This window comes from Ceratotherium simum, chromosome 7, assembly GCF_057802395.1.
Source record: "Ceratotherium simum simum isolate JZ-2026a chromosome 7, ASM5780239v1, whole genome shotgun sequence".
In the NCBI taxonomy this organism is placed as follows: domain Eukaryota; kingdom Metazoa; phylum Chordata; class Mammalia; order Perissodactyla; family Rhinocerotidae; genus Ceratotherium; species Ceratotherium simum.
The window spans coordinates 25,192,750-25,214,498 of NC_141906.1; the positions used below are offsets into that span (position 1 = coordinate 25,192,750).

At 40.1% G+C, this 21,749-nt stretch overlaps 1 protein-coding gene and 1 pseudogene across 2 annotated transcripts; both read right to left on the reverse strand.

The window, feature by feature from the left end:
• Window positions 1-3,444: 3,444 nt before the first annotated feature.
• On the reverse strand, window positions 3,445-9,077 carry LOC147916594 (ankyrin repeat domain-containing protein 40 pseudogene; annotated as a pseudogene).
• On the reverse strand, window positions 7,789-21,464 carry LOC101402130 (E3 ubiquitin-protein ligase TRIM22-like). Of its 2 annotated transcripts, none has more exons than XM_087433333.1 (8): window positions 21,419-21,464; window positions 17,352-17,834; window positions 16,664-16,759; window positions 15,781-16,011; window positions 11,746-11,768; window positions 10,414-10,514; window positions 10,084-10,110; window positions 7,789-9,825 (listed from the first exon to the last, which is right to left on the reverse strand). In XM_087433333.1, the coding sequence occupies exons 2-8, from the start codon at window positions 17,772-17,774 to the stop codon at window positions 9,230-9,232; spliced, it is 1,497 nt and encodes a 498-aa protein (XP_087289459.1). In that variant the 5' UTR covers window positions 17,775-17,834; window positions 21,419-21,464; the 3' UTR covers window positions 7,789-9,229. The 2 variants fall into 2 exon arrangements, with proteins under 2 accessions (XP_087289459.1, XP_087289458.1); XM_087433332.1 differs by having other exon boundaries at window positions 21,332-21,449.
• Between the last annotated feature and the right edge of the window lie 285 nt (window positions 21,465-21,749).

Genomic DNA, 21,749 nt, shown 5'->3' on the forward strand with positions numbered 1-21,749 from the left:
TTATAATCTAGCAGTGAATAATAAGAAAATTAAATATAGGGGCCTGCCTGGTGGTAGAGGTTAAGTTCGCAAGTGCTTCACTTCGGCGGCCTGGGTTTCACGGGTTCAGATCCTAGGAGTGTACCTATGCATCTCTTATCAAGCCATGCTATGGAGGGCATCCCATGTATAAAGTAGAGGAAAATGGGTACAGATGTTAGTTCAGGGTCAATCTTCCTCACCAAAAAGTGGAGGATTGGCAACAGATGTTATCTTAGGGCTAATCTTCCTCACCATAAAAAAAAAAAGAAAATTAAATTATACATTCTTTTACAAAAATGTCCCTAAAGGACATCCCCTGAGGAGATAAACAATCCCTCACTTCCCACACCTGGGTGACTAGGTGAATCACCTGGCCTGTGAGAGTTCATAGCACTGGGATAAATGGTGCAGTTGCTATAGGTATGATATGAAATACATACCTGGGATTGGAGAATATGGAGAGATTAGAAATCAGAATCAATAGATCCCTCATCATCATCCTTGGTCATAATAAATGAACATTAGAATCCCACATCATTGTGTGCAGATCACGTGTCTCTATTCCAACAAGGATCTCAGGTCATCAGGGTTTAGAAACGTCTGGTCACCAACTAGCAATGGCTGTAGATACCACTGCCTGCTCATTGTTCATGGATGAATCTGCAGGATGAAGACTGTGTATTCCTTGAGATTCCCATGAACCCTATCCCCCAAAATTTCCATTGTGGATACCCATCTCCCAAATTCAGGGTCCAGTATAATCCTAAGGTTCCAGAAATATGAGAGGGACTAATAGTCACTTAGAGAACTTAGATCATGAGAGAACCCACACTTGATGAGAAATGAACTTTTTATTTTGAGTCCAGAATTCCTTCTTAGGAAATTTCTGAGGAGAAGCTGCGTATAGGCTTCATACTCTTGTGAGGAAATGGCTTCATTTGAGGGCAGGAGGTGCTGTTAAAAACGGATGCTTCAAACTCTTCCTTTGTGTTTGGTAACTCAGGTACTTTTACCTTTAACTTGTTTCACATCTTGAACTGGTTTTCTTAATAAGTCATGGCCTCAGTCATTGTAGAAATAGAGAGACAGGAAGGCAGAGATAAAAGGGAATACGTATAAGAATCCATTTCCCCCAGTGCCCATGGATGAGAGTTTGAAGGCTGTATGTGTGTGGAGAGAGACTTGAGGTATTTAACCTGGAATGGAGAACTGAAGAATAACTTGTGAAAGAGGGACCAGAGCAAACACTGTTTTGCCCCGTACCCAGTTATTTCTATTTCTCAGCTCATAAGTGGGTTGGAAATGAAAATGCCAAAAGACACAGGGTCACCACCATGCACTGCAGGAACACTCAGTGCTGCAGCATTTGCCTTGCTGTCTCACTGGAGGAGAAGAACAGGCTTTACTTCATTCCTGAGGACTGTTGTAGCCTTTCGGTCACTGAAAAGAGTGAGGCTGTCTTGACATGAGTACAGCCATGTTTGGCCGCTCCATTGACCTACAGCAACCAGCACAAAAAGAAATATAAAAGTTGCTTTCTGTGTGGTGGGAACTGGCCCTTCTCCCATGGAGATAGTTGCAATGTGTAAAAATTTCAAGGCCTTTCGGGCGCCGAAGCCTAGGACAGACTGGCCATCTGTGCCGGGCTGGGACGATAAGCAAGGTAAACAATGCACGTACACAACTACTGGGCTGGTGATGGGTTGTAATTAGTATTTTGGTGGTGAACATGATGTAGTTCATGCAGAATAGAAGTACAATGATGTACACCTGAAATTTTTACAATGTTATAAACCAATGTTACTGCAATAAACCAAAAAATTAAAAAATAAATAAATAAATAAAGTGGACAACAACTACTGGACTGGGACGACAGCCGGGGTGGGGAAGCAGGGATCAGTGCACGAACTCCACTGATAACCATTTGTGCATGGGAACACTAGATGCTTGCTCTGTAAACTCTGTAACTGCTTATATAAACTTCTGGAAACTGAGACCCGGTGAGAGTTCCACCTGTGGAAGGGACACCTTGCCCGGGACGTGTGATTCCCGCCCAGCCGTGTTGATTGACAGGACTCTCCTGGCAGTGGGGCATGGATGTTGTAATTGATTTATTGTGAAGTAATTGATCTGATGTGTTCTCTTTTCGGTCAACCTGGCGTTTCTCTTTCCGGTTGATTTGTGTCATTTCCCTTCAATCGATCTGGTGTTTCCCTTTCGGATCGATCTGATGTTTTTCCGTCTTATTATATGACCTGTTCGGATCTGCTGCTGTCTCAGCTGATGTGAATGTTTTCCCTGTCCAGTCGAGCTGGTGTTTTTTCCCTCTTATTATTTGACTTATTCGGATTGTTTGCAGACTATCGCCTTTATTATCCTCTATATAATAAAATATACCTGCAGTCCATTTGTTTGGAGTAGAAAGTTTCTTTTACGTCTCCGATCGAATCCCCGAACCTCTCATAACAGAGGCTGACCAGGGAAAGGAGACATTGACCTACAGCATTGCTGAGAGAGCCCTTGACCAAACTTCTGAATCTTTCTCTATCACGGTAAGTGCTAACGGGAACCAGCAACCTGAAGAATGGAGATTGCTTTGGGAAGACACAGAAAATATTTTCCATTGAGAGAGAATTACTGTGGAAACAGAAAAGAATCTCAAATCAACTTATACCTAGTATATTCATTTAAATGAAAGAGGCTATTCCAGTGATTAAAATAAAAAAGACTAAGTAGCTTTGAAGAAGGTGAAACTTTCTTTTATAACGAAGAAATATTTTTTACGTGCACACTATTGTTAACTATAGTCTTGTGCCATATAACGACATTTTGGTCAACGACGAATCACATATACGAAGGTGCTCTCTTAAGATTAGTACCATATAGCCTAGGTTTGTAGTAGACTACACCATCTAGTTTTGTATAAACACACTCTATGATGTTTGCACAAAGAAAAAATAGCCTAACAAAGCATTTCTCAGAAAGCATCTTCGTCCTTAATTCACGCATGACTGTATAGGCAGAATGTTGTACAGTAGATCTGTGGAACTTATTTAACAGGCATAACTGAAACTTTATATCTGTTGAACAGCAACTCTTTAAAAACTTGTTAAGATGTTAGATCTCATGTTAAGTGTCCTTACCACAATTTTAAAAAGGCTTGTTGACAGCATACTATTAAATATCAAATTCAAAAAGAATGTTTAGCGGAAAAAAATAGAATTGTGTACTCAGACAACCATCAGTAAATTGAAATAAAGATATTTGAAGATTTATAAAAAGAAAAATTAATATGCAAATGATGAAATTAAGAAATGTTCTGTGATTCTTTAATCAAATTATTCTTTTGCAAAACAAAGTTACTAATATTTAAAGTAGATTAATATTCATTCTTAACATTAATCATTTCAATCACAGAGAAAATTAATGAACAGCAATTTGGGTCAGTGTTTATGTGCTAGAAAATGAGGAAGTTTTACAAATATTTTATTATTTTCTTCCTACAATATCTCTGTCAAGTAAGTCATATTTATTTCCAATGATAAACTGACAATTAAAATTAATTTAATAAGGTCCAGTAATTAACAACATCATTAGATAATGAAATTCCATCTAATTTCAAAGTCAAGGCTTTAACTGTCCACAGTGATCACCTCCCACAGCATGTCACTTGTAAGAGTACCCTAGTCATGTAGTAGCTCAACTTGGTTTTAACCATTACAATGACCTGCTCCTGCTTCACTAATGGCTACATGGACTGAGCATATCAACATCTATTTCCTAGCACCCAAGATTTTCCCATGATGCTCCCTGCCCCTTCTGCAGATCAGCATCCCCTGGGTTGTCTGTCCTATATTCTAGGGAATCTGGCTCCTACGTATTCTTAAGGGGTATACTGCACACAGGGCACCTGTGCAGGTGAAACCCAGACATAGTCCTAATCCCGCCTCTGCTACTCATTAGCCGTGGAACATTGGAAATTATCTCATAAATTTTTATATTCTTTTAACCATTTGATAGGAGTTCCCTCTTCACACGACATTTTTGAAGATCAACTGAAAAAAATATATTCTATGCATATATATATAATTATATATATACAGGTGTGTGAATAAGTATGAGTATGTGTGTATATACCATTCCCAGGCAATGTGCTTTCTTTTTCATTCCATTGGGACAACATATTACCCCTCTATACCTTGATGTGGGCTCTGACAACTGGCAGCTGTCTGCCCTAGTTTATAATTTTTTACTTCTCTAAGAAAATTTGTACCTTTGCTACCCTGGGTAAGTCTATTCTTCATCCTAAATTTCAAAATGGTTAAGAAAGAAAAGAAAAGACAAAGAGCATAAGATTTTACATATGGTGTATACTTAAGTGTTTTACCAAAAGGAAAAAGCCTGAATGCCAAAAGTCTGTCCCTTTTAAATCCCTAGACATGGCTAACTCTGCTGGATAGATTTTGGAAAGTCATACTTTAGCAGTTTTCTGACCCATTCCCAATAAAGGGCCTTAAAAATAGTCCTAGCCTACGTATAAAATGTTCCATAGAAGAAGGCTGGAACTGGAGTAGTCTTGATAGTGGCGTCTGGGAACTTGAGAAATGAGACTTCAGTAGAATCAACTATTGATCCTCTGAAGGGCACAGGTCTGTTGCACAGGACATTGACGGCTTATACTTTTCAGTAATCATGAGAAAAAATATTTATTCTACTGTGCAGGACATTTAAATAGCTGCTTCATTGAGCGACACTTGTATTTACACAATAATTAAAGTGTTAGGTACAGTTTTAAATCCCAATTTTATTATAGGAAAGAGAAACCCAGAATTTTTTCATCATTATGTACCTTGTAAAAGAAGAGACAGGATTTTATAGTCCTCCACATGCCCCCCTAAAATATCCATATCTGCAGCATTACCATCATGGCTTGGGGCAAGATGCTAGAAAGGTACACATGGAAGATTTATCAATACCAATAACACATTCAACAGTGGAGGACATCACAATAGAAGTTTGTAGGGTCCCGAAGACACTCACTCATTGTCAGGCTAGGGCAAAGGTCTGGGTGGTGATAAAAATTTTCCCCTTGATCAAACTCTAGTGAGGCTCCTCTGAACTCTCTCCTCAACCGGGCCCTGACTTTTAGGCTTCTAATGTTAGTCTCTGTATTGTCCAGTTTTAGCAAAAATCCTGCTAACTTAATTTTAGAGAGTCATTGCCTCAGCCCCTTTGAAGATATTTATCTGGTCTGACCATCTTCAATATCTTATCACCTTGGCCTGCCTTCAGCAAAAATTCTATTAGGTCAGTTTAGCAAAGAATTATTCTACCTCTTAGTAATTTTCCATCCACCAACATCCGACCCTGCTCCTTGGCTATAAATACCCACTTTTCATTATTATAGTCAGGGTTCAGCCTGATCTCTCGCCTCTACTACCAAACTCCATTGCAGTGGCCCCCCTTGAATAAAGTCTTCCTTACCTTCCTTGTTTAACAAGTGTCTTGAATAGTTTTTTTTTTTTTCTTTTTCCTTGAACAATGGTGGTGGCTTCAGAACCCAAATCAGAGAGGATTATCTCCTTTCCCTTCATCTTGATACCAGGAATTGGCGAATCACCTCACCCGTGCACCAATATCTACAATGCCCACGAAGTGCAATTTTCTTTTATCTCCCCATTAAACTCTAATCTTGGCAAAGATCTTCCAGTGCCTCTTGGAGACAGAGAGACATCTGCTTAACCCCTAGTCTTGTTTATTTCTGAAAGCTGAGATGTCTGGTTAAAAGTGGCAGCCCTTACCCCCACCCCTCAGCCCACAGAGAGGGACAGTGGGAACTGTTCCTGAAAGATCCACAGGGTCTGACTCTCAGAATTTGGACACAAGTTTTCTAGGGTGGAGGGAGGGATTGGAGAGTCTGGTGGAGCAGTGGCTCAGGCAGACACTTTTTCCCAGGGGGGACCTCTAGGGGCAGTGTTTGATCTGAGCCCAGGCTTCCCCCAGGCTTTCCTGACAGTTAAGGCAGCAGCTGCTGTCAGGGCAACAAATCCCCTCTGAAGGGGGGCGCTAGGTAGTAAGGGAGTGTAGCAGAGGAATGCATATTCCTCTACACTCAAGGTTTTTCTGGCTGGTCTAAGAATTAAATTGACATGAGACAGAGTGATAGGAGAAAATAGAACAAAGTTTAATAACATGTATAGATGAGAGAAAACCAAGAAAGTAGAGTAAGTTGCTAAAATAGCCAAAGCTGCCACCCTAAACACCACCTTCAGCTAAAGATAAAGGAGGATGTTGGGGTTAGTGATTTGGAACTTCAAAGAGGAGGAAGTCAATTCACATGAAGATGGAAAAGCAAATGTTTGGTAAACAAATATTTGCCATGCCATGCAGAGACAATAAGAAATGAAAAGGACTCTGAGCTCTAGGCCCTGCCAAGTCGCCCCCACTACACTTGGCCCATATTCTTTGTAGATATCTCTGGTGATAGCTCTGTTCCTCTTAAAGGTGATTTGTCTAAATTCTTTTAGGCAGTTAAGGGGGAATTAACAAGAAAAACTTTCTGAGCCTTCTGTTTTTTTAAAATAATCAGTCTCCCAAAGAGACATATTTTTAGGTGGCAAACTCTGTTCCCTTTCAAGTACATCCAATGAGACCCTTAAGCAGAAAACCCAGCTAAGCTTTTCCCAGGCTCCAGGCTTGAGAAACTGTTGTTACTATGCAAAATTGGGGTTCTCTGCCCGATGTGCCCACCAGCGACACTGGTGGCTTGGACAGGACAGAATAGAACAGGGAATAACTCCGAGTCACTGGTGACTGACAAACAGAACATGGTTTTGTGCTTTCTGGTGTTCTGAATATGGCAGAAAGGGCAGACACAGTCCAGTTCTGAACCAATGTAAAGAGGCGTGGTCCCGTGGAAAGGCTTCTAGCAGGGGAGGTTCCCCATAGGGGAGCAAGGGAGGTGAGCCATCCACAGCGGGTGATGCAGGGGGTTTGGAGAGCCCCCATTCTCCAGCTGGGCTAAATCCTTTGCTGTGGGGGTATAGATAAAAGGGAAGGGTGGGTTGGCCAAATAGTGGGGCACAAAGGGCAGTTCTGACTCCTTCACCTCGAGGATGCCGTTGTCATCACCATCATCTTCCACTCCCATAATCTTCCTGATTTCTCTCCTTGATGTTAATTGGACTGGCATGTCTCCTCTTGTGGTAAGAATTTCTTTGTCACCTCCTGATTTTAACAAGGAACAGACTACCTGGTCATGATTGTGTTTACATGCCCAGTATAAACATGTTCAGCTGTTGACCTCATTTTGGGAGTTCACATTTATCCCTCTCTCTACCAGTTTCTATACCTGCCGAATGTCCCCCAAGGCCGAGGCCACCCACCACTCCCCAGTGGCTCCCGCTCACAAGCCCAAGCCTCCTCCAGTCCTCCAAATCTTCATTCAAATTTTGTATAGTGGCATAGCCTGCCCTAAGTTATAATGCATACTTTTCTAAGAACAATTTATGTCTCTGTTATCCTAGGTAGTTCTATTCTCCATTCTAACTTTGAAAATGATTTTTTTTTTTACAAAAAGAGAAGAAAAGTGCCTGTGGTGATAAATACAGTGCTATACTGAAGTGTTTCACCACAAGGAGAAAGACTGATCGCCAAAAGGCTGTCCCTCATAAGAACAGCTGAACCTAGACATGACCCTCTCTACAGGACACACCATGAAAACTCACACCCTCTGCAGGGGTGTGGATCTGAAAAATGAGACTTCAGTAAAAACCATTAACATTTAATAGAAGCAAAACCAAACCAAAATGGACTGTTTCTTGGGACATTGACATAGCTTACATTTTTCACTAATAACAAATATTTATTCTTACATCTAAAGTGCTTTACACTGAGTAAAATTTAGTTTCTAAAAGTGATCCTAGGCATTAGGTACAATCTTTAACATCAATATTTATTTTAAGAAAATGAGACCAAGGGATGGTAACTAGTTCAAGGTTACACAGCCTTTAAGGAAAGAGACAAGATTTGACCTAGAAACTCTGAGCACCAAAAATCTACTTAGTTAAATACTTAATTTATACACTTTCCAGCTTAACTCTGTGATAATATGGGGTGCCATTGTTAATGCAACACACTCTGAAGGATTCACTATTTAGGCACAGATTCCTGTGCACTGTCCTAGATACATGAACAGTGTGGACAACTTTGCTAGTTCTAATAAGCAGCAGAGGGAATGAGGAAGAAAAGAAGTGTCAGAGGAGTTACAGCAATACTGTTCTTTCTACAGGAGGGATTAGATGTGTTTCCTTCTCAAATACAAAAAAAAAAATAGCATCTCCTAATGAAAACAAGATACTAGAAAGAAAAGCTTTAAGCTTTCACTGTATGGTAAGGAAGTATAAAAGACTGTCATGGGGTGAATTGTGTTCCCCTAAATTTCATATGTTGTACTCCTAACCCCTAATACTTCATGTGACCTTGTTTGGAGATAGGGTATTTATAGATGTAATTAAGTTAAAATGATGTCATTAGGATGGGTCCCACTCCAATATGACTAGTGTCCTTATAAAAAGGGGAAATTTAGGGCTGGCCCAGTGGTGCAGCAGTTAAGTGCTCACGCTCTGCTTCAGCAGCCTGGGATTCGCAGGTTCGGATCCCAGGCATGCACCAACACACTGCTTGTCAAGCCATGCTGTGGTGGCGACCCATATAAAGTAGAGGAAGATCAGTACAGATGTTAGCCCAAGGCCAATCTTCTTTGGCAAAAAAGAGGAAGATTGGCATCAGATGTTAGCTCAGGGCTGATCTTCCTCACACACACAAAAAAGGGGAAATTTAGACACGGAGCCATGCATAGTGAGAAGATAATGGGAAAAGACATAGGGAGAAGACAGCCATCTACAAGCCAAAGAGAGAAAACAGGAACAGATCCTTTCTGAAGAGCCCTCAGTAAGAATCAGCTCTGATGACACCGTGATTTTGGAATTTAAGCCTCCAGAACTGTGAGACAATCAATTACTACTGTATAAGTCACCCAGTCTGTGGTACTTCATTGTGGCAGCTGCAGCAGACAAATAGAAAAATGTTCTAAATAAAAGAGGGAGGAAAAAGGAAGAGGCAGTCAGATGGTGCAAATAAACTCAGGTGCAGGAGATGAGCCGCAGGTCAAGGGCACTAAGCAGAAGTGGTGAGGGATTAAGAAAGTTCAGGAGCTCGGTGGACACAGGGTGATGGAGCCTGGACAGTTCAAAGGATTGAAATACGGATAAACAGTGCAAGAAAAGCAACATTCAGAGAATATATAGATGAGTGACCCATGGTTTGTGACATTGAAAAATGAGACTGTGCAGGCTTCGTAGTCTAGGAAAACACCAACACGACGGGGAGCAACAGCCGTGGAAAGAGTCAAGACATGGGGATCAGAGGTGAAAGAGTCCTCAAAGGCCTTGTACTCAGATTCATTCTGTAACCCTATAACCCAGTAGCCATTTTGAGGTCTGTATCTGGAGTATATCTCTGGAGGATTTACTTTTGGGACAAAAGTAAACCCGAAGATCCAATGGCTATTGAACTTCCTTTCATTACTGCATACCCCCAGGATCCAGGCAAACTTCTCAGACACATCTACTTCCCAGTAATATTTCCCTGAGGAGAAACATTGGCAGCCCAAGACATCAAAAGCAGAATAATAACTTGGATGTATATTCCTTGATGGAGAAGGGTGCACAACTCTCACTTGTCTCTGATCTGCAGACACGACAACACCAGAAATAGTGTTGACTGGATTCAGCATAAAGTCCACTGTAGGAAAAATTACAAGGTCAGGTAAGGAATATAGAATGGGTGTGTCTTGTGACACTGTGAGAAGGGATATTGGGATTTCACTGGGATGAAATTGTGTTGATGGGTCAGAGATGAGTAGGACACTTAAGAATGTTTGTATGTCTGCAGGTTTGGGGAAGAACACATGAAGCAAAGATCTTGAGACCTAGTAGTAACCACAACTTCTGAAAAAGGATCAGAATATGGAGATTTGAAGACCCGATAAATTCCTCTTACCCCAGTAGCATTGGACCTCTGTCAGCTCTGAAATGACAAAAGTTGCAATGACGTTGTTAGAAACAAAGGAAGAAACACTGATACTATCCTCTTTCTAGAGGGGCAACAGGAGAGAGGAGCTCAATGATGCTATGAACTGGTAAACAAGAGGACAGGGCAGACACCTGGCCATTCCCCTTTTGATCTGATCATCTTCAGCACAGGATCTCTCTCTCATTGTCAGGCCTACCTCCTCTCTTTTACCCTCATCTAAAAATAACATGCACTCGCCCACTTTGCCCTCATACTACAAGAATCCCACACCCACATCCTTCCTCTGGTTCTCCTCACCTTTAAATACTTGCAATTTCTCTATCAGATGAGAAGCTTGGGATACTTTCCTTTGTTCCATGGGAAAATATTTTGGCTTCTTCAGAGTCAAAGTCTCACTCCTGGGGATGAAAAAAATTGACCCTGACACCTCTGACTTTCTGTCCCTCTAAAACCACTGACTGCCTGTCTTTTCACCCCATTGATTCACTTGAACCCTCTTCCCTGGAAACCCTAAAAATGAGAAAGAAGACTGCTGACCTTCGAGCCAGAAGAAATTTATTCCTATCCTCCCTCCTGTTTTGTCTCTCTGTGACCTTGGGAAGATCTTGACCCCTTAAATGCATAGTTTATTCCTTCCAATATGTAATCCTCACATTTCCCTCTCTACCTCATAGAAATCATATGAAAATATAAGAAATAGTGGATTTAATAAAACATAACAAAACTTTAGTACTTTAAAAAAAAATTAATGTTTGGAAAAGTCAGTTTATGGATATGGGTTCCCAGGGAGATGATCAGAAAATTAGGTTGCAGAAGATGGTTTTTGAGTGTTTGAGACATATCAAGGGTGGGAATACTGTCTGGAGAGACCAAAATCTTCAATTCTGTTCCCCAGTAAGGAGGCCCTCAGAATAACATTTTAGATTTCAGGTTCTCTAGGAACAATTACAAACACTTGCAAAAGAAGACATTACGAACATGAAACTAATAGTGGTCTGGATTTCATGACTTTGGAAAGAGCTTGATGCTGTCAGGTAGATGTACAAATTTAGACACAAGGATGCAGCCTTTCTATTCTGGCTTCTAAAGTAGCTGACCCAGATGGATCAACTGTTTGCACCAGGCCAAAGTATTCACTGATAATCAAGTCTGTTTTTGGAAAACTAAACAGATCCATATAGAACGACGTGGTCTCTTCAATTCCCAGGGCAAAAATTTAAATATAAAAGGGCTGTCATCAATTCTGGGTGTTTGGCAGATAAAGAAGAAATGACCTTCCCACAGTAAGTCAGGCATCTCTGAAATATGGTAACTTAATTTAGACATGCAAGCAGGGTGAATAAAATTTATGAAATCACAGGGGTATTTTAGTGCAAGACATTATGCCTTACACTGCAACTGACCCAAACTCTGACTTCCCCCAACCAAGTCCCTACAAGAGAATCTGGTCTATTCTCCATAATTACAGCAAACTCCAACTATGGTTTGTGAACAGAAATTTAAGATAAAACTACACCCAAAGTTTTCTTCGCTGAGCGATGTTTTAATCTAATTGAGCACCAGATAACTCTAATGGCTTTAAACCTGTCTTCACAGCACAAAGGATCATCTCTGGTCTCCCTCACATACCTTTTTACAATGCCATTGACATCCTATAGAGAAAAGAGAAAACATGAGTCAAGAAGTGATATGCACTCTCCACTTACAAAGCTTCATCACATCTCCACCACATCCTGATGTGGTAGGAATAGAGACAGTCCCAACACGAGAGCCAAAAAGTAAAGAAAAGACTCAGGCCAATCATTCCAAAAGATTCACAAGATGTTGTCATGTTTCCTAAAAGTTAACAACAGCTTTGAGACTTGTGGTAGTACAGCCTGAGGCTTTGGTATCTGGAGATGAGACATATTTATGAGGAAAACAAGAGGTCCATAATTTTTTCCCAAAATACATAAGGCTCCTCCTGAGATGATTTAAATAATTCATGGTTCTTTCATATATTCAACAGAAATGTTAAGAGATATACTATTATTTGCCAAACATTACGTCTCACGTTAGAGAATCAAAGATGAGTAAATAATCATAATATTCCTCAACAAGTTTACGTAGGTTTAGCTGAGGGTACAAGCAAACAAATGTATTAATGTAGACATTTCTCAATCTCTCTTCTCATTTTATACACTATCTATAATTGATCTCATCTTCTCCCATAAGTTCAAGACACACATATGTGTAGTTGATTTCCAACTCCTTAATTTTACTCAATTCTGCCTCTTTAATACAGGTTAATATATTCAGTAGTAAAGGTACCAGTAACTTAGGATGTCTAATATGTAACTTACTATTCACCAACCAAATTGTCTCGTCTCTTATTCGCCACTGTCCATAATATTACCGATATCCACTTGGTCACTGCCCTAAAAACTGCAAAATTTATCCTGTACTTCAGTCATTATCAAGCCAATTAGGTCCACATCCACAGTTTTTAGCCATCTCATCTTCCCTATCATCACAGATATTATTTTATTTGTTTGTAAAGATATGTATCAATATATCTGTTGTCTTTTACCTCAAACTTACTTCCTCCATTTCACCAAAAAGAAGACCAACAGCTGTGTCTGCACATGCCAAAAAAAATGATTTTGCTGTGTGTATTAGAAATTTTTTGTTTTTTTTATATATGACAAGAACCAAAAAAACTAGATTAAGTAGAGAACTGGATTTTCAGGAGCAGTTTCAGCTTTATTTGAAGCTTAATTTTGAAATTCAAACCTAGTAATCAGGATCTGGTCTATGTCCTCCAAATTCTATTTATTCCCTCTATATTGGCTTTACACTCAGTTCATGAAGGGAACATGAATCTCTTGATATAAACTCTAGAAGAAAAGAGAACTTTTGTTCCCAATTATCACAAAAAATTCTGAAGCCTGTATGGTATTGGCCTGGGTTGGATCAGGTACCTATAATGAAAGCATCACTCTATTGTTGTTGGAAAGAGATGAAGCGATATTTGAGGAAAATTTCTGTATTTTACTGGAATTGTTAGTATTAATCTGAAGTAGATTGTGATAGGATAAGATCAATATTGTAATCACTAGAGCAACCACTAGGAAAACAATGTTAAAAGAATACAGTTAGAAAATAGAAAACTTAAAATTTCATATTAGAAATATTGTTTCACACAAAAGAAGCTTCTTAGTGAGAAAGAAGAGAATAACATCTACAGGAAATATATAGAAAGTAAATAGCACAATGGTAAATTACATACAGCCATATCAATTATTGCATCAAGTGTCATTGTCTTACCCCAATTAAAAGGCAGAGATCGTTGCACTGCATAAAAAACAAGATTCAACTATTGCTGTCTACAAGAGGCATGTTTTGGATTCAAAGACACAAATAGGACAAAAGTAAAAATATAGAGAAATAGGTTGCTCAAATGTCTACATTAATATTATAAAATAGACTTTAAGATAATAATATTATGACAGAATGAGAGGTAAATTTCATGATAAAAGTTTCTGTACGTCAAGAAGATAATAATGATTATAAATGTATTGGCATCTAACAACTGAGCTTCAAATTACACAAAGCAAGATTAAAAGGAGGGGGCTGGCCCGTGGCTTAGTGGTTAACTGCATGCGCTCCGTTACTGGTGGCCTGGGTTCGGATCCCAGGCGCGCACCGACACACCACTTGTCTGGCCATGCTGAGGTGGCATCCCACATACAGCAACTAGAAGGATGTGCAACTATGACATACAACTATCTACTGGGGCTTTGGGGAGAAAAAGGAGGAAAAAAGGAGGAGGGTTGGCAATAGATGTTAGCTCAGGGCCGGTCTTCCTCAGCAAAAAGAGGAGGATTGGCATGGATGTTAACTCAGGGCTGATCTTCCTCACACACAAAAAAAAGAGACTAAAAGGAAAAATAAACAATTCAATAATAACAGCTGGAGATTTCAATAACTCACTCTTAGTAATTGAGTGAACAGCTTGCATGAAAACTATCGAGGATATAGAGGAAATGGACAATACTACAAACCAACTTAACCTAACTGAGATCTATAGACCATTTCACCCAATGATCGCAAAATATACATTCTTTTCAAATTCACATAGAAAATTTTCTTGACATACAATATTTTAAGCTATAAAACAAGTGACAATACATATAAGACTGCAATAACAAAATATATGTTCTCTGAACAAAGGAATTTAAAATCCACAGCAGAAGAAAAAGGAAGAAATCACCAAGTATTTTTTAATTAAAAAATATACTTTCAAATATCCCAAAGGCAAAAAAATCGCAATGGAAATTTGAAAATAAGTTGAATTGAGTGAAAATAAGAAGTAAATAATCAAAGTGTATGGAATACAAGTAAAGCAAGGGATTTATATCATTAAACACCATATCAGAAAAGAGGGTCTCAAATCAATGATCTATTTTTCCATTTTAAGAAAATTAGAAAAGGAACAGAAAATTAAACCAAACTCACACACCCACACACGTTCACACCTGCATATACACACATACACACATGAAGAAAACATTAAATGTAAGAGAAGAAATAAATGACAAAGTGTAAAAAATAGATAAAATCAATGAAACACTAAGCTTTCTTGATGAAAAAAATCAACAAAATTGACCAAACATAATTAAAATGAAAAAAGCAATCACCAAAATCAGGAATAAAAGAAGTGACATTACTGTGAGTGCTGTAAAATTTTAAGGATTAATATGGGATTCTTATGATTAATTCTATGTCTACAAATCAGACAACTTAGAGTGGAAAAATTCTTACAAAGACATAAATTACCAGAAACTGACACAAGAACTGTAAAAAATCTAAATAAACCTAATAAAAGTAAATTAAAAAAAAAAGGTTATTTTAAACCTTTCTGAAAAGAAATGCACAGAGTGAGATGGCCTCCCTGGTGAATCCTATTGAATATTTAAAGAATATATCATACCAAAAAAAATTGTGAAGGATTTCAATTGTTTTCCAAAAAAATAGAGAAAGAAGGGAGAAATCTCAACTCATTCCATGAAGGAAAATAAAGTAAACCTCTTGGAATCCAAACTGCATTTGTTGGGCCGGCCCCATGGCTTAGCGGTTAAGTGCACACACTCTGTTACTGGCGGCCTGGGTTCGGATCTCGGGTGCGCACCAATGCACTGCTTCTCTGGCCATGCTGAGGCTGCGTCCCACATACAGCAACTAGAAGGGTGTGCAACTACTACATACAACTATCTACTGGGGCTTTGGGGGTAAAAAAAAGGAGGAGGATTGGTGATAGATGTTAGCTCAGAGCTGGTCTTCCTCAGCTTTAAAAAGAGGAGGATTAGCATGGACGTTAGCTCAGGGCTGATCTTCCTCACACACACACACACACACACACACAAAAATGTGCATTTGTTTGTCAGTGATTAAGCTGGATCATGAAGAGGTACCTGATAAATTCTTAACATAGAACCCAGATGACAGGGGCCTGTCATATATCATTGGACATAGCGAATCGTTTCTCCAAGGTTAAATTTTACAATGCAGAGCCAAAGGACCTTAATGTTCACCACCAGAAAGAGCACAGCAAAACAGAGGAGAAGGAAACTAGTCTTCATTTTTCTCAGATCTCAGAGACTGGGACTTCATCCTAAATCCTACCTGCAGCATCTCCATCGTTGACCCCTGTAACCGATGCTCCACATCTGAGATGAGAGCTCTCACCAACTGGCTCTGCTGGACCAGCTCATTCTCAGCATCAGCCAGGTTGTGTAGACCATCTGCTCCCTCATTCTTCATGTTTAGCAGCTCCTTCTGCTCCTCACAGTCCAGGATACCTCTTATTTGATTAAACTCTGCCTGGACACGTTGTGTCTCATTTTCTATTTGATTCTTCAGGAAAGAGAAAGAGAGAGAGGTACTCAGGATCTCAGGTAGAGCCTGGGAGCCAGAAAAAGAACAATTCTCTTTGGGAAGTTCTCACAGGGAAGTGAAATAGAAGGGGAGCGATTCTTGGGGAATCTGAATTTTCCTATTATTTTCTCTTCATCACATTCCAAAATAATGCCCACAAATCTGCATTATTTAATCCAACTCTGAGCGAAACAGGGATTCCTGGGTGTGGCTCAGCTTTTACATAGTTGTCCAGGACAGTCAAGCCTTCATGCATTACTCCTAAACCCCAACCCTCTGCCAAAAGTTGAACACTGAGAACAGAACCATAAGGCATTGCCAGATATCTTGCTCCAGAATAGTCATAGGCACTAAAACATGACAGGGAAGGAACACTGAATTTACTAACGATCCTTGTCACAGACTCCATCTACGTGAACACCTTTCTCCAAAAGTCTGTGTTTATTTCTGACAAGTCCACTTTTCAGCCCCCACCCCATCAAGGTAAGGATAAAGAAGAGGAGTAATCAAATGACGTTTGGACACATCAGCTGTCAGGGAACAAAGAGGAAGGGAGCTCCATGTGACTAACTAACACCCACAGTCCTGCCCAGATTTCAGTCTAACTCCCTCAGGAAGGGTCTCCTGTTACCTTCAAGGAAGATCTCTTTTCTCTGACATCAGCTTTCAACTTTTCAGCTTCTTGCTGCTTGTCCCTCAGCCTTTGTAGAACTGCCTGGAGCTTCTCCTGTGAGAAAAGAATTAAATCAGAGTCAAGCACTGGGCTTTCTCAGCATCAGAATAGACGATAAATGGAGAAGAAATCAGGCTTATCTACAAAGAGGCTGGAGTTTACAGAAAATGTGAGAATTGAAATTAGAATGTAGTACTTGAAAGAAAGCCTGAGGAGATGAATGTATTCTTTGAGTCAGGTTGTAGAAGACAGCATGCTCTACCCAAGAGACAACTGATTCTCTTTCTCCTAGATGAAGAACCTGAGCCTGAGGCAAGGAAAGAACTTACCTCTCAACACCTAGCTCCCCAGTTAACCATCCTGTTCAAAGGGGTAATGAGAGCTATTCTTGGGTACCAAGTCTCCGTCTACTGAACAACATACAAAAATACCCACTTCTGCCTGAGAGTCTGTGCTGTAGGCTTATTCTTTTGTAATTGGATGAAATGCACTGAAATGTCCTTCAGACTTCAGAAGGTGAGCATAGGAAGAAAAGAGATAACAGGCCTTAGGGCTATGGTACAAGGTAAATAAGATGAATGCAAAGTGGAGATATCCCATCAAGTACCATTTTCTGCACTGTCTTTCCTCTATCCTGGTCTCTTACCTGATATTCCTGGGCAACCTCCTCCATGAGGACTGCGTGGTGACCATGGTGCTCCTGAGACCTCTCACAAAGCCAGCAAATGACCTTCCCATCCTCCTTACAGAAGAGCAGGAGTTTCTCTTCATGGCGCACACAGAGATCTCTCTTCTGCTCCTTCTCTGGGCTCAAGTTGACCTCCCTGAGTCTCTCTGCTATGTTGGCCAAGTGCCGATTAGGTCGCAGGTTGTCAAGCTGGTAACTGATTCTGCACACAGGGCAGCTGCTATCTCTCTCTTGGACTATCTTGGACTCTTTGTGGTTTGCAGTGATGCAGGCTTGGCAGAAGCTGTGGCCACAGTCTAGGGTCAGGGGTTCTGTCAGGAGTTCCAGGCAGATGGGGCAGGACACCTCCTGCTTTATGCCCACCAAGATTCCTGAAGCCATCACAGCTGCTCCCGTGTCCTACCTGTCCTGACTTCTGAGGCTCCTCTTGCTCACAGATCCCTGCATGATTGGGAAGGAGAAGGGGACAGAATAAGAGAGGAAGGAATAAATGTTACTAATTGTGTAGAAATCAAAGATGGTTCAAGACCAAAATATTGAAGGACAAAATAGAAAAGGTGGAGAAACAAGGAAGGAAGCTTCTTGACCTGGTAAAAATGACTTTTCATAATAATTTCAAACACTTTAGCCCCAGTTCATGTCACATGACGAATTCCATCCTTATATGTTCAATGATTGATATTTTCTTTTACTTTCACTGCATGAAATGATGACCTGAGGCCTTTTCTACCATTATCCATGTGTGATCCACCATCTATCCTGCTTCTTCTTCCTCCTGCCAAAAGCACATCCTCAGTGTTAAAAGCACCAAACCGCTTATGCCTCTGGGAATTCATACCTGCCATTCTCCCAGATGTCCTGATATCATCATGACTCACTCTTATACTCCAGTGAACTCTCTCCTTATGTGTTCTCTTATTGGAAAGACCTGCTCTGACTAACCTATTGAGAGTATAATCTTTGCTATCACTTGCTGTATGTTTGCAATGATTTCTTTTATTATCATGACATAATATATGACAATGTGCATGTATACATGGTAAGAGCAAACCCTTTATCAGCTGCATAAAAAGAGATAATAAGTGATTACAAAGATCATTTGTCTTCAATACACTAAGTTGAGATGAACCTAATATATTTGGGGTCCTTCAAAGGTCTGTCTCCTCCTACACCACAGAGTTATTCAAAGATAGAAGAAACTTCTTGAACCCAATTAATACCCAGAGCAATGGGACATGTGGAAGTGAAGAGATCCAGACCAGTTGGGAGGTTGTGCGGAGCCTTGCATTTGTAAATTTTAAGCTTATACCTTGGCCTGGAAATATCCCAGTGACGTTGAAAGGAGTCTAAATGTGTATATGTATTTGGATGTTAGAGAGGAAGATGGTATGGATATACTCAGAGGATCACACATGTCACATACCCGGAAAAAGAGAAACACAGATCAAATGAATGTCAGTCTTGAGAAAGAAGTCTCAAAATATTAGGCAAGACCATTCAACAAATTATCATTCATGATGAAGTATGCTAGTAACTGGTCTAATATCCAAAAACACAAAAACGAGCCTAAATAGAACATTTAAACCACTATGGCCTTGAAATTCATGTGGTACATAATAATAAATTAAATATTCAGCCTTATGTGTACAAAAGAGCAGATATGAAAAACACTACTAGAGAGATGTTCGTGTTGTTGGGAAATCAAATAATGGGAGCAAATGGATGGCTATGCAAGAATTCCAACTTGAAAGCATAAGAATTGAACTGAAAGCTGAAGAAGATGAAAAAAATATGGAAGGAGAGAGAGGACAAAATTTATTAGGTGAAAGACATGACCCGTTCATGGAAGGCATATCATCATGTATGAGTTTTAAATGCCAGTGTATCTGGTGTGCAGAAAACTTCTGGGCCTTTGGTATGACATGAGCCTGAAATGACCAGAAATTATGACACCTCCGAAATTATGTAACATTTAGGGAGTTTTTCCCCAAGAGCAAGGAAAAATTATCTGTGTTTTCCCATCAGAGAAGAGTGGGGACATATTAACTCTGAACTTAGGCTGTGAAATGTTAAATAGATCTAGAGTGGAATTGGGAAGATCATTTAGGATGCATGCACAGTTGCTAACTAGAGAGATGATGATAGCTTGAGGAACAAAGTGATGAAGTACATGGAGAGCAGCAGATGAGAGTGAGAGTCAAGATGAAGTAGAAGGATAGGACTGGGAGGTAGATTGGTTATGTAGGAAGAAGCAGAGTATACTTTCTGCCATAAAGTAATTAACTTTATTTTCATAGTGGGACTACAAGGAGATAATGTCTAAGCAGTTGAAGCCACAATGGACACAGAAGGGCAATGTGTAGAGAAACTAGTGTCCTCTCACATGGAGGATGACTCCACTTCTACCTAAGCAGTGACCCAAGGGCTCTGCAACAATGAGGGAGATAGAGATGGGAACATGAGTGGTGTGTGTCTGATAGGACTCCCAGGTCAGTTGGCTGCCATAGGCATCAAGTGATTGCACCTTACACATTGGTCTTCTGACTTACGAGCTCATGAGAATAGAAACTCAAATTATCCCAGAAGTGAAAGCAAAAAACAAGCAAAAAAGACATTCAAGGACAATAACAATGTCAAAGTCAAAACAATAGGATATAAACAGAACTTTCTTTTTTTTTCCACAGGAGTAAAACTGTTTCTCTAAGAATGATGAAGCCACACATTACAGATGTTAATGGGAAGAGTAGCTTTTCCTAAATGGAATGGAAAAATGAAATTGTGCTATGTTTTAATTACCAGGCAGTCATCTAACACCATTTAATATAAACAACTTATAATAGCAGCAAGTTAAAAACTGAAGCAGAAAAGTAACAAATCAATTCTAAATCCCTATGATAACTGGCATGACAGAGGTGCATTGTATGAGTTCAGAAGACAGGTGCCTAACACTGACTTATAGCTGAGAGGAGGACAAGAATATGTAGCAGAGGTGATAATCTAAAAATTCAAATTTGATAAGGTAAGATTTGGTCACATCAGGGGAAGTCAAGGTGAGAAAAGAGATTTGACTGGTGTCTGTCGTATTCCCGTGTAAGGTGTGTACAGCTGTAACTTCTATAGGAAGGGGGAGTAAACACAGAGGCTGCCCTACTCTAACTTCTTCCCACATGTGTCTCTGGATCTTGTTATCAAACTATTTCTCCTGAGATCTTTTTATATCATTAACACCAATCAAGTAACTCATTTTGTGTATTAAATTGAGAAAAGACACCACTTCTGTAAATTCTTCCTTCACTCTCCTCTTGCTCCTGATCTCTCAGCTGAGCTCTGTTTCTGTGGCCAAAGTGACCCAAGGAGAAGGATGAGCAAAGTTAGTGATTTTTAAGAAACTGCAGCAATTCCCTGTGTTGGGACAAGTTAATAGATAAAGGCTGCAGAGTTTGCCAGCTGTCACCCCATCAAGGCTCCTAAGCAGAGACAGGCAAAGGTGATGAGAATTTATCTACAGAGTCATACAGAAATACTAGTTTGTCACACTGATAGGCATTAAACTATTAGGATTCAAAAATCCCTCTGCCTTTGGTCCTATTGTTGGGGGGAAGGAACTTTCTACCTCTGAACATTTGAGATGTCTGAGTGTCCTCAACAAGGCACAATTCAAAATTATAGAAAGGGTAGGAGAGGTGGGTAAATTCAGCCTGGAGAAATAACAGTCCCTCCATGAAGCAAACAAAGCCTTTCACTTCTCTAAACATCTCCTCTTTTTGACCACCCCTACTCTAGACTGTCCTTCAGTCAGCACTCTCGGCAGGGAGTCTTCAATTTTGTCCTTTCTCTCCCTTCAGAACAGCTTCCTGAAGACAAGTTAGACTCACCCAAGCATGTGTATTTTTTTTCCTCTGAAATCTCCCAACCTCTACCCGCTACAAACCACTCACCTCAGCTTCAGACACCAATGGAGAAGTCCTGATACCTTGGAGAAGAATAAGGCAGGCCAGGGGCAGGGGTGGTCAGGATTCACTCACCAAACTAGGGATCTGATCTCCACAAAGAGATACGGAGAAGCCAAGTGAAAATGAAAGTTAAATTCTTGGGGGAGGGCAGAAAAGAGGAAGTGAAACTTCTTCTGAGTAGAAGGCCTCCACAAAGGGCCCAGGGAAATGACAACACATTTTTGTCTAGGCCAGGTGGGCCTGTGACCACATTCTTCTCTCTATCTCAGTTCTAGTCCTAGAAGGTGTTTCATGGCTTTTCAAGGAAATTTGTCCTTTGGAGCACCAGGCTTACCTAGTAATGGAATTATGCACATAGCCACCTTGTCTTGTTTCCTTACAAATGAGCTGTCATGAGGAGGGA

Bases quoted from the DNA above. Each gene is read 5' to 3' on its own strand.
- LOC101402130 (XM_087433333.1), bottom strand. From the start codon at position 17,774: ATGGCTTCAGGAATCTTGGTGGGCATAAAGCAGGAGGTGTCCTGCCCC. The intron at 10,515-11,745 runs GTATGTGAGGGA...TTTCATCCCCAG, and splicing joins GTCAATGGCATTGTAAAAAG to GAGTGAGACTTTGACTCTGA. The intron at 9,826-10,083 runs GTAAGAGGAATT...TTTTTCCTACAG, and splicing joins AGAGGTCCAATGCTACTGGG to TGGACTTTATGCTGAATCCA.